General features: G+C 33.3%; 1 protein-coding gene across 1 annotated transcript in view; it reads right to left on the bottom strand.

Moving 5' to 3' along the window:
* The window catches only part of LOC114331867 (ankyrin repeat domain-containing protein 12), a 140,882-nt gene extending 127,276 nt beyond the window's left edge, over positions 1-13,606 (bottom strand). The window contains exon 1 of the mRNA XM_050653291.1: positions 13,420-13,606. Coding sequence (XP_050509248.1) covers positions 13,420-13,591 — 172 coding nt within the window. The 5' untranslated portion in view covers positions 13,592-13,606. The remainder of the gene's footprint in view (positions 1-13,419) is intronic.
* Between the last annotated feature and the right edge of the window lie 691 nt (positions 13,607-14,297).

The following is a 14,297-nucleotide window of genomic DNA, read 5'->3' on the forward strand; positions in this document are numbered from 1 at the left end:
TCCCCCCATTTTTAACCCTATCTACAATTGCGTCATTCTTGATCTTAAAATTTTTCTGTACAAAAAAAATATTTTTAAATATTTAGTATGAATGACGTTTATTCTTACAGCGATGCCTTTTATTTTCATCCCTATTGGTCCCAATTTCATTATCTTAATTTAGTCCCCCATTTTCAACCCTATTTACAGTTATGTCATTATTCATCTGAAACAAGGTTTAAAATGGTGCGCATTTAAATAACGACGCAACTACCCTGTGACGGCTTAGCACATAGTTACAGTTCTGTCCCTTTTGTGTCTGTACACAGTATTTTGGAAGTTAATTACGCGATAAAAAGGAATTGACAAAATTTGCAGTTACGTCATTCTTATTCCGGACCGGCGATATCTGGTTCGGAGATATACAAAGAATGGATGAACAAGGAATACCAAAGGAAACACTAAAATAGCAACCAGAAGGAAAGAGAAAATGAGGTAGACCGAGAAAAATTTGGAACGAAGGAATAGATAAAGAGCTAAGAGAAAGAAATACAGAAGAGGATCTATGGAACAACCGGACGAAGTGGCAATTGGAAGTCGGAAGACGTTATAAACCGACATGTAGTAGTAGTAAGACGTGATTCCATGGCCATTTTAAAATTTTAAAACTATAGAAATCCACAAAGAACAAATTTTCCTGTAGTTGGCTGTATACCATGTAATACAAAAAACAATAAAATCCTTTATAGAAGGTATATATTTAAAATCCCTAAAAAGGACTACATCACAGAACTAGTTTTCGATTGGTTGACCAATCATCATCAGTGCTTACGTGAAGTTTACATGCTAACCACCAAGATATAGTTTTACAAAAATATGTGGGTTTAAGCCCTTTACACGTAATCCGTCAAGGAAACATCGGTTAAAAATGTTATCTTAACAGGTTGACTGCTACAAAAAATGTTGAAAAAAGTCCATGCTGCCAAGTTGAAAAAAGTACCTCTGGCAACCACCTGAAATACTTCCATTACTAATGTTTCACCAATCTTATTTATTAGTCCCAATTGTAGAATAAATATATTAGCGGTCGGATACGACCGCCGCGCGCCGGGGCTTAGGCGACATACTTATTTCCGTGGGGCAAAGCGGCCGTTCTGTTCATGATGAGATTTTTTATGTATTGTTGCGCCAAGTGGTTACATTTCATCAGTAGAGGTTTGATTGTTAGTAGGACCATCATAGTCAACTCAAGATACCGCTTCTGTACCAACAAATGTAGTGATTAACCTATCAGAACGCCTTTTGAATTCAGGACGTTCGATAGTAGTTGAGAACTACTATACAAGCCTCGAATTAGCTAACTTTTTAGTCGACAAGGAAGCGCATGATATTGTGACGCTAAGAGCAAATCGTCGTGGAAACCCAAAAGAAGTAATAAATCAAAAATCGTAAAAAAGGGAAACGTTTGGGTTGTAAAACAAGTGAGGCATCTGCGTTTTGAAGTGGAAGGATAAAAGAGATGTCTTGTTACTATCTACTAAACACACTACCGGTACTAAGGTAAAAAGATGAGATGGTGTTGTTCATAAACCTCAACCTGTAACGGAATACAATGAGTTGGAATGAATATTATATTTTTTACTCAAAATAAAATCATGTCAAAATTGCGATATAATTTTAGTCTTCTCCATTTTTCCAAAATGAAAACTGATATGTATATGCGACGACTGTATGCTACAGCGGTCGAATACTGCAATAAATCGGCTTCTCTACACGACCTCTTGTAAAACAGGAACTATATCACAGACCGTATCAAATCGGTCGTACACGACCGCCGTGGCTCTACGTACTTATTGAACTGTCGGTCGTATACGACCGCCTGGCAGTCAACCTGTTAAGCAAGGATGTTTAAAATATTTATTAATACGTCCCAGGTAACATCTGAGCTATGGGTTTACTTGTTCACTTGGTGACAGTATGGCAGCAAGTTACCTTTGGCAGCATATACCTTTTATAAAGGATTTTATTGTTTTTTTTTAACTATAGCTTTCTTTCTTAAACCTCCGCTTACCACTTGGTACACCGCTTACCACAATTATACAAGTCAATGCACTATATTGGTGAATGTACTGTAATTCTAATTAACTACTGTATTCTCCAATCTACATTTTGAACTTAGCTCTTTTAACTTTTTTACGAATTAATAAATGATTTTTCCGTAGCAGTTTCCATACCGTTAATAACCTAATCTGAATTCATATTCCTACCACAATTTTAAAACATGTAAAAATTTGCATTCCTTCATTTATCCATTAACTTTGCATGCACTTACATTATTCCATTTATATTTAAATGAAAACTAAAATTAGTCATAAACTCTGTAGACCGCTCGAGGTCTCGTTCGAGGTGGGAAATACCTAGACCTTGACATTTACCTTATTCATTCATCAATTTGAAATTTCCTGCACTGAGTGACAAAAGCTTCAGATTTCTGATATAGACATGGTAATTCAGTAATTAACATACCTCCATGGCGCCAAAGAAAGCTTTTGTCTCGGTATCTTGACAACAAGTGGACATTAAGTTGAGTCATGGCGTTTCTTTATCCAAGAATATCGCTTGAGTATTATATTAGTGTATTAGTTATTTGTAAAGCTAATATTTTCATGAATTTTAAATAAGAAAATGAAATTACTGAAATAATTTTGTAAGCTAATTGAAATATCGTTATTAAACAAAACAAAATAAAAGGAAAAAAGATAAGTTTCATAAATTGCTAAACGACAGAATACCAGGAACCCGAGAAGAACAATTATGTTAACCTCAGACAACATGTCAACCAAAGAATGAGGCTCGAGAATATCGAATACTGGGAGAGAATGTGCGGAGACATAGACAACGCGATAGGATATAACAGGAAAACCGAAACATGGAAAAAAATTAAAAAAACATCAGAAGTAATAAACGAAGTAACTATATCTTACAGATAATTGCATCAAAGGAGTGGACAAATCATTACACCAAATTACTTCAGAAGAATAGACCGGAGCATATCTCACAACACCCTATGACAATACTGACGGAAGAAGCCGAAATTACAGATAAAGATATAAAAAAGCACTGAAGAAAGGCCAAAAACAAAGAAATCACGACCAGGGAACATAACATAAAAATGGAACTACTAAAATATGAAGGCGCAAGGGTCGTATTCTTTATACGAGTGTTGCTCAATAAAATTGAAGCAAGGAAGGAGATTCCCAATGAATAGGATATCTCAAACATGTTCTTCATTTTCATAAAAGGTGACAAAATGTCAACAAATTACTAAAGAGGGATCAGTTTAATGCCTTCAATGGCAAGCATATTTTCCACAGTTATAAAAGAAAAATAGAACAGCACATGAACCATTACGACAAAGAACAAACCGTATTCCGAAAAGCCAGATCATGTCTAGATAATAATTATATTCATCGTGAGACAAGCGCTACCAAGCCTGATACCAGAGAAGGCGAAACGAAGATATATAAAATAGCCAAACAGAGAGCAAAGAAAGCAAAAGATTTTAATCAGATTAGATGTATCCGAGATGAAAATAATAAAATACTAGTTCACGCAAGGGATGTCAAAAAGAGATGGAGAAAGTACTATGACAGCTTATTAAATGAAGAATTTGACAGACAGCCTGTAGAGTCAACGGAGACAGTAGCAGCAATGGTCACCAAAATAACAAACGAGGAAGTGGCTCAAGCGCTTCAAAAAATAAAGAAAGGAAAAGCGGTAGGACCAGATGATATTCCTGGGGAAGTATGAAGAGCATTGGGAGAGACAGGAACAAGGTGGCTAGCAGGTATATTAAATAGAATTATGGAAGTTGGACAAATGCCAGACGAATGGAAAAGCAGTATACTAGTACCTGTTTACAAAAACAAGGGAGATATACAACAATGTACAAACTACAGGGCTATAAAACTGCTTAGCCACACCATGAAAATATGGGGGTAATTGATAGACGGATACGTGAAGAGACCGAAATATCCGAGAATCAATTTGGCTTTATGCAGGGCAGATCAACAACAGATGCAATTTTCATTATAAGGCAGTTGATGGAAAAATACACGAGTAAAAAAACAAACGCTCATATGGTATTCATTGATCTTGAGAAAGCATATGATAGAGTTACTCGAGAGATTCTGTGGTGGGCACTCAATAAGAAAGGAGTCCCCGGTAAATATGTAAAGATTTTGAGGGATATGTATGAGGGAGTAACGACTAGTGTTAGGGCAGGTGTGGGAGAGACTGATAAATTTCATGTGAAAGTAGGATTGCACCAAGGCTCTGTGCTTAGTCCGTATTTATTCTCATTAGTTTTGGACCAGATAACAGCGAAACTACAGGGTAACATTTCATGGTGCTTGATGTATGCTGATGATGTCGTGTTAGTAGGAAATAGTGAAAGAGACTTAGAATAAAAACTGGAACAGTGGAGGCGAGCTCCGGAGGAAAAAGGTTTAAAACTTAGTAGGACAAAAACAGAGTATTTGGAATGTTCATTTAAAGATGGAGTTACTACAAATAAAATGGTATCTTTGGATGGTGAACTGATTGTAAAAAGCAATAATTTTAAGTACCTGGGATCGGTATTACAGAGTAATGGAGAAATAGATGGAGATGCATGCAGTAGAATTAGGGCTGGATGGATGAAGTGGAAAGAAGCGAGTGGTGTGTTGTGTGACAGAAAAATTCCAATGAAGCTGAAGGGAAAATTCTATACAACAGCCATAAGACCGGCTATGATGTACGGAACTGAATGTTGGGCAGTGAAGAAGAAAGAAGAACAACGAATGCATGTGGCGGAAATGAGAATGCTTAGATGGATGAGTGGAGTGACAAAGAAGGATAAAATTAGAAATGAGTATATTAGGGGAAGTCTAGGTGTGGCACCAATTGATGCCAAAATAAGAGAGCATATTTAAGAGGTTAAGATGGTTTGGTCATGTTCAACGTCGAGACGTTAATCACCCAATACGAAGAATAGCTGAAGTGCAGATTCCTGGAAGGAGTAAGAGAGGAAGACCAAAGAAGACCTGGGGGGAGACGATAAAGCAGGACATGTTGGTAAAGGGGATTGACATTGATATGACCCAAGATAGAATTGTGTGGAGAAATGCAATTAGGGAAGCCGGCCCCCATTAAAAAAAAAATATTAAAACGCATGTGAGTTTTATCGACTTGGAGAAAGCATACGATAGCCTGTCCAGAAAACAACTGTGGGAAGCAACGAGAAGAATGCATGTTAGAGAGAAATTGGGGAAATATAACACAAATACTGTATAAAGAAACAGAGGTGCAAATAAAGTTAGGCAAGAAATAACAAAAACAATCCAAAAGCTAAAAGGGCCTCAAACAGGGGTGTGGTCTACCACCTACACTTTTTAACATATGCCTACATAGATGAGGCTTTGAAAAGATGGTAAAGAAAATGTGGACAACGAACGGGCATACCAGTACAAGAGGGTATATTGCATTCACTACTTTTTCGCCGATGACCAAGTCATTTTTGCACAAGACAGGGAGGACATGGAATACATGGAATATATAATAAGGAAATTAAGGGAAGAGTGTGAGCTATGGGAAATCAAGATAAATATGTGTAAGACCGAATACTTACGTATTGGATCCGAGGTTGTAGATTTAAACTTCCCTTTAGAAGAGACTATTGAGAGTTGTGAGACTTTTCAATATGTCAATATAAGCTGATATGGTACGTGTATGAAATATATAGAAATGAAAATATCACGGGGAAAACAAGCCACGAAAGCACTCCATAGAGTGATATGGAACAACACTCTAACTAGCATAATGCTTAATATTACCCTATACGGAGCGGAAGTATGGCAAATGACAACAACAATATGAAATAAAAAAATATGAAAAAAATTTTTTTTTACAACCGTGTTAAAAATGCAATTTATAGCACTCCATACGAGCGTTAAAAATGCTACTTTAAGGCACTAGTGCTTTAAAATTTTTAAGGCACTGCAGTTCGTATTGACCTTATTATTATATAGGCAATTTTGATGTAATGTCGAAAAAATATAAAAATGGAATGTCAGTCAAGTTCAAGTAAAGGTTTTTGTAGATATTGTCCTGTAATTACGTTTGTAGAAAAAATATTGTATGATATGCGTGTTAAAAAGTACATTTTTAAGGCATTCATGTGAATTGCAGAACTCGCTATCGCTCATTCTGCAAACTTTCACATGCGTGCCTTAAGCGTGTACTTTTAACACTTATATCATAAATAACTATTAAGAAACGCTTTTCTTTAGTTACGAGTTACTAAAATTAAAAATTAAAAAAAAATCAACTAAAAAGCTTTTCTTTAACTAATGTGTTAGATTTTTTCAATTTTTTAACGAATGTGTGAGCCTTTTGTATATTTAGTCTGTCATTTTTTTTTCTATTTTTTGCTTTTTAGTTAATTTTTTTTAATTTTAAATTTAATAACTCGTAACTAAAGAAAAGCGTTTCTTAAACATTTTTTTTTCATATTTCTTTATTTTTTACTTTTTAGTCTTACATCTTTCAAACATTAAAATATATCGTCATGTTTAAAAAAAAGATGAATGTGATAGACATATTTTTTGCATTTATTTCAACATTTGATAACATACATTGTACATTTTCTGTAATTTCTTTATTCATTTCTTAAATCAAAATCAATTATTTACACCTATTACAGTTTTCGCAGTCTTTCCATCTCTTCTAATGCTTTACTATTGCACGGTGTAGACCCTGTTAATTTCCACTCCATCCATTAAGGGTTCGTAACAGACTTTGAATTAATACTCCAAAACGAATTCTAATGTTAATTGCTGCACGAAACGTCTCTACCGGTGGTTTTTCTAAGACTAAAAACACGATTTTTTTGAATTCGAGTTTTGGTTGAATTTTTGTTCGTATCGTATTGAAATTTGACACGAATAAGCTCCGATGTTAATATAAACAAGGATATGAGCGTTCAAAATCGTCGCCGCTTAGAAAGTTTATAAAACATGATATACAAAAACGAAAAGTAGCTGGAATCGGTAAAAAATTTAAAACTTTATTATTTATTTATGAAGCTTAACGTAAACAATTAACGTAAAAAGTGAAATTATGTATACTTAGTTCATATATTTAGCTACAATCTGTAAAAGTAAGTTTCTACATTGTAAAAAACAAGAGAATTTCAGCAATTTCCATTAAAATCGTTTTTTTTTTTATTTAAACAATTAATGAACATAAAAAAAATTATTGACTATTCGTGTATTGTTCCCGCTAATGCATATATCTGCAAATTTTTATTCATTTGCATTGAAGAAAAGGCAGTCAAATTAACTTCTAAAATTTGACACAAACGATTGAACTAAAGAAAAGCGTTTAATAAAATAATAACAATTGAATTGGACTTTATGAGAAGATGTGTACAAATCAACAGAGAGGATAAGAACAGAGGAAATATGGAAAAGAATGGAAATAGAATGCTCAGTTACAAAAAAGATGTAAAACAGAGCCCTGCGGTGGTACGGGCACATGCAAAGAACGCCAGAGCATAGGTGGCCGAAAAGAATATTGGACTGGGACCCGCCGGGAAGAAGACGGAGAGAAAGATCTGCTATGAGATGAAAACGTACATAGGAAATGCTATGGTAGATAGAGACCTCAGAGAAGGTGACTGGGAGAATAGAGTGCAGTGGAGGACGAAAACGGCGAACTCATAATGGAAAAGAGCCAAAGATGAAGAAAGACCCTTAAGTATATTTCTACCATATTTTTTCCGATTTCCTTTCAGTAAATCTACAAAAAAATAGTCTACAAACGCATTTGCAAATCAACTCCTCATATTTCCGACCTCATAATAATACAGTAGAACCTCGATATAACGAATCTGAAGGGTCCGAAAAAAATTTGTTATATCGGGAATTTTTCAATAACGAGGTTCGTTATATCGAGGTTAAATGCGGCAAATATTCGTTAAAAAGGGGTTCTTAAAGCCGAATTCAACCCTCTATATAACGAATTTCTCATCGCTTAACCCAGTCAAAAAGCCCTGTCTCATCAGCATTGTAGATATCATCTGCATTTTATCCACGTGTCAAGTCTGTCAATTTAGCTTTCCAATATTAGCAAGTTACATCATCCACTGCAGCACTTTCGCCACAAACTTTTTTGAAACTAATTTCGTGCCTCTTTTTGAACCGATCCAACCAGCCATTACTGGTTCGAAAGTCTGCGTGCCCTAATTTTTCTGCGAACTGGTGAGCCTTTTCTTGGATCATGTGACCTCCAACGGGTACATTTTTATCCCGGCATTGTTTAACAGCTTCTTCGACATCCTGTAGCTCATCTTTCACAAAAAGTAGGGGGGCGGGAAGCAGGTCTGATTATTTTTATGTGTGGACTTGAAGGTCTGTGAGTCGCCACTATCTATTATACTCAACTACGCTAAACCGAGGTTTGGAACGGAGAAATGCGTAATACAGGGATTGCGTGCTTTATATAGGGGTTTGCTACACTCAATATTCATTATAAAGGGGTTTTAATTTATCTCCGCAAATCGTAAAAATTCGTTATATCGAGGGTTAAAATCGAAATAGTTCATTATATAGGGGTATTTTTTACATTGAGTCTTCTGGAGGTTTGAAGGGGATTTAAAAAAATTCGTTATATCGGGGAATTCTTTACATCGGGGTTCGTTCAATCGGGACCCCACTGTATAGCTAAAATAAAAATGTTACTCCCTCAAATTCAAGAAAAAAGAACTACACTTTACGAAAGCGATATTCTCACGAAAACCACACCTAACATAGGAAAATATCGCAGGCGTCCCCAAGAAACTTCTCAAAAAATACGGCCAATCGTTTCACCACCAGACTATGGCAGTCCGGACTCGAAAAACTAAAATAAATTAAGCACTTTTGTACAAGCAACTTTAAAGAAAGTAATGGATCTCTAGTAGTCCAGGAACCAAAGCTTTTCACCTCGCAATTTTTACAGAATCTATCAATTTGCTTGAAAATTTGAAAATAAGTAGTGGATACTCCCTGGATCAAAATCTATATGATGCCGACAGGCGCTTTTACCATGGGGGTGGTTGCCACCCCATCTCGGGGGTGGAAATTTTTTATTATTTTTTGACCGCAAAAGTTAATAAAAAAATTCATTCTAAGCAAAAAATGTTGTATACATTTTTTTGATAAAATTAATACTATTTGATTTATTCGCTATTGAAAGTGTTAGTTTTATATCTAAAAAATCAATGTTTTTCGATGGTATACTCATTTACGATTCACACAATTTTTGCCGTAGAACAAATTTTATCAAAACAGTTTCGTATCTCTGATGCTAATCTTTCTATTATGAAGAAAACGGCATTTTTTCCAAATTGCAAACATTCGGTGTTCGCTTTAAACTTCAGTTTTTTAAAAACTAATCATTCTAAGCCAGTCAAATTTCTAGAATCTATTAATAATACATAAATAAAGAAGAATAAATAAGGCCAATGACTAAAAACACCGCTAACTTACATTATTATGCTTCCAATTGGATTTCTCCTTTTTTTTCAAAAAAAAATATATTGATTTTTTAACCGTAACTTTTTTATTTTTTATCTTCGAAAGTTCGCTAAAAAAGAATTTTGTAGGTTTTTACAAGATCTCTAAGGTTATTAATATTAAATCCTTTTAAAATTCTCAGTCACAAAAAGAGGTGGCATTGAAATGGTTGGTAAAGGTGGTTTTTGCATGATATTACAAGTTTTAATTGTCAATAGCGCACTTTTGCACAATTTGCAAACCAAATTCTTGGAAATGAAATAAGCTACAATCTTGGGAAGAAAAGAGCATTTTTTACCAAACTACAAAAAGTCGTTATTCGCTTTTAACTCCATTTTTTTTAAACTAATCATTCTAAGCCGATCAAATTTCTAGAGTATCTAGAACCTAATAACAATAGATAAATCAAGAAAACCAAATCAGGTCAATGACAAATTTTAATTAGGGTGGTGATTAGGGGGTTGCTTACGATCACTTTTTGCTGAAAAAATAGGGACTAATATTCTTTTCATAATGTCACTTAATTTTTTTAGCTAGAGATCTTTTTTATTTCTGGAGATACATATTTTTAAATACTTTAAATTAGTTTCACCAAGTTATCCTCGAAAAATGCATAGTTTTCCCGTCCTTTGACTTTGAAACTACAATATTTAGCATTTGACGAAGAAGAGCCAACATATAATAAAGTATAGCTCGATTACTATTGGTCTTAAAGAAAATAAAAAAAAACGGTTTTGTTTATTTTTTCAAAAGGTACATTTTTGTTAAGTAAAGTTGTTTTGGGGTCATTCCATTTCAAATCACTCAATTTTGGAGCAAAAAAAATTTTGGACCTACGATTTGTCTGAAAATTGGTATATAGCTTCTGCGGGACGTAAAAATAAGATATTTAAGGTCAAAAAATCTTCTTCTTTTTTATTCAAAATGTTATTTTATGCGATTTTACAGTGATTTGGTGTTTATTTATACAAATTTGCATTTTCTATCGTAAAGTATCAATGGAAAACATAATATTTTAATAGAAGGGACTCAAAAATGTCATTATAATGTCATTATAACAAGTTACTTTGATTCAAAACAAGCTTTTGATCAAATTTTATAGTGTAGAAAACGTTAAAATACCGTTTTTTACATTTTTCTGCATTCCCAAAATACATCTTAATCGATTTGGCTGAAAATTTGCCCACAGATAGACAAAATATAGGACTTTAAGTGGTGAGAAGGATTTGAATTATATTACAATCCCAAAAAAGTTACATGCAATATTATAGTCAAAAATATAGGCGTCTACTGTAAGTACAATTAACTCGAAAATATCAACCTCACGACAAAAATTGTTAAAAAAAAATTGTAATAATTGTAAATACGATTTATTTGGAACAATTTCAGTTCCTACCATTTTTATCGAAAAGTTAAAAATGGCGGAGATATTGAGCAAAACAAGTTCTCCTTTAAAATCAAGATGGCGGCTAACGTAACGGAGGAATTCATTCGTGATTTTAAATTTAGGCTACTATTGACTCCCCTAAAGATCAGAAAAATAAAATTTTGGGCAGCTCGGCATTCAAGGTCAAATGCTATCCGGACTGGACTAATATATACTTTTGAGTCTGATATTACTGCATGTAACTTTTTTGGTATTGTAATATAATTCAGATCCTTCTAACCACTTAAAGTCCTATCTTTTGGCTATCTGTGGGCAAATTTTCAGCCAAATCGATAATGATGTATTTTGGGAATGGAGGAAAATGTAAAAAACGGTATTTTAACGTTTTTTACACTATAAAATTTGATCAAAAACTTGTTTTGATTCAAAATAATTTGTTATAATGCCATATAATGATATTTTTCTACGACCGTTTAATAACATGTTCATTATTCGCTAATTTTTCATAGATAATAGCACACATTACTGTACCCGTGAGTAATAATTCATTACTCACGGGCTGAAGCTACGCACGGGTCATTACTCACGGGCTGAAGTTAGATTCAAGTGGCGCATGCCACTTTTAATATTAATCGTATGTAAACTGCAAATAAAATTACTTAAACTTGTTTATTTAATACAATAATTATTGTAATTTATATCAATAATTAACTTTGAAAAATTTTTAAAGGAATTTTTAACTGTAACAATGTCAGTATATTTGTTTACGTTTATATCTTGTTTACTAAAAATGTTGACGTTTATCATTTATTTTAGTGACAGTGACATTAGCACATTTTGTTTATGTTAATTGGAATTTATAACTAATATTGTGTTTATTTTTCAAGTTATATTGTGTTAAATATGTTCTAACATATTAGTATAGTTATATGATTAAATTTATATATAGTTAAATGTAAATGTAAATATACATTATAACTATATATATGAAATACGTCAACCGACAACAGCCATTTCCTATTTATTAGATTCACTGACAGTAGGTACAAATTTAAACTTATAATTTTTCGGAAACGAATAGAACTTATATAGACTATTTCTAGTTCTATTTTTACAATAAATAAGAATTTGGTAACATTAGGCAACTAATTATTCAGCCACGTACTAGGGGTAAATATCATTTAGGTATTTTTGTAAATTATTATAATTTAAATCTCGAGTAGTTGATAATTAAATTTTTTACTAATTAAAATTTAAAAAAAAAAAAAAAAGGTCGTAGAAAAAGTATAGTATTCTACTCGCATGTAATGGCTATTACTCACTCTGATGAATTACGACACTCGCCTACGGCTCGTGTCGTAAACTTCATCATCGTGAGTAATAGCCATCATTACATGCTCGTTGAATAATATACTATTTTGAGTCCTTTCTATTAAAATATTATGTTTTTCATTGATACTTTACGACATAAAATGCAAATTTGTTTAAATAAACACCAAATCACTGTAAAATCGAAAAAAAAACATTTTGAGAAAAAAAGAAGAAGAAGATTTTTTTACCTTAAATATCTTATTTTTACGTCCCGCAGAAGCTATATACCAATTTTCAGACAAATCGGAGATCCAAAATTTTTTGCCTGAGTGATTTGACATGGAATGTACCTTTGATAAAACGAAAACTTTTTGAGTTATTAGCGGAAAACTGATTAAAAACATTGATTTTTTCGATATAAAACTAACATTTTCGATAGCGAATAAATCTAAAACTATTAATTTTATCAAAAAAATGTATAGAAAGTTTTTTGCTAATAATGAATGTTTTTACCAACTCTTGCGGTCAAAATTTAGTAAAAAATTCCACCCCCGAGATGGGGTGGCAACCACGCCCATGGTAAAAGCGCCTTTTGGCATGATATAGATTTTGATTCTTCGACTATCCACTATTTATTCTCAAATTTTCAAGCAAATAAATCCATTCTGTAAAAATTGCGAGGTTTTGTCCTATTTTAAGCTTCATTACTTGGACTATAGTCTCTGATAAATACGAACTCGATATTCCTATAATATATTCATCTAACTCTACGATATCGCATGATAAAATGATAAATAATCTATAAATTTATTGAAAAATCATTTCTAAAATAGATCTAAAATAGAATTAGATGTGTCCAAGGGACACATCTAAATCACAGAACGTTTTAGATCTACATATATCATCATCAGTGCTGATACAGGCAAATCACAAGCTAAGCCACCAAAAATACATTGGTAAAAACCCATTAAATGTTAAAAAATATGTTAGAGTTGCATGATTATTAATAAATCCAAGTGATGGATAAAAATCCGTATGGATAATATAATCTTTGGCATCTTATGACTCTTCACAAGGCATATGGGTTGCTTGTTTGAAGATTATCGACGGTGGGTAGCAATGTTATAATAAAAAATATGGTATTACCTGCGGCCCAATGGACAACAGTGTGCTTCTCATTATCAACAGCATTCACGTCAGCACCATTGGCCAAAAGAAACGTAACCAACTGCATGTTTCCAGCAATCACAGCTAGATGTAGAGGAGTAAAGCCATCTTCGTCTCTTCCGTCCACCAGTTCTGGTGCCGCCATGACCATTAGGTCTGCTGCTTGTGATGCACAACGACTACCACTATTGGTGGTGTAGTGGAGAGCAGTTCTTCCTGTGCGGTCTCGTTGAAATAAAGATGATTCCTGAAAGATAGAAAAACAAATCTTAAGTAAAATTTAAATAGTACAATGAAAAGAATATCCACAAGGATACTTCTGGAGAGAAGTGTCTGAAGAAATAAGAAAAAGATAATAATATGTCAAGGATTGGAAACCAATAAGTGAAAGAATAATATAGCCATAGACATATTAGGAGTATATGTTCCACCAAATGACTGTAAAGGAGAAGAAGAAGATCAGTCCGAAGAAATTCTACAAGAAACGAAAGAAAAAAGAATAGTAACATATGGATATGGATATGGATATGGATATGGATATGGATATGGATATGGATATGGATATGGATATGGATATGGAGAAAATATCCTGAATGAGAATGGAATGAGGCTGATTGATTTATGTAAAAAGTACCTATTCGTTAAGAATATGTAATAGTTTCTTTAAACATAAACAGCAGAAGAAGCCATTAGTAGGGACAGTGACCAGATACCAGATAAATTATAAAAACATAAAACTATATTAGTGGGCAACAAAGATAGAAAACCAAATAGAAGAATAGAAGAAAGCTTACCAAAAGTAACTGACCACATGAGATCGAGAAGATAGAAGAGAAAACAGAAAGCAAACGGATGAA

The sequence above is a fragment of the Diabrotica virgifera genome, chromosome 6 (assembly GCF_917563875.1).
Source record: "Diabrotica virgifera virgifera chromosome 6, PGI_DIABVI_V3a".
Classification (NCBI taxonomy): Eukaryota; Metazoa; Arthropoda; class Insecta; order Coleoptera; family Chrysomelidae; genus Diabrotica; species Diabrotica virgifera.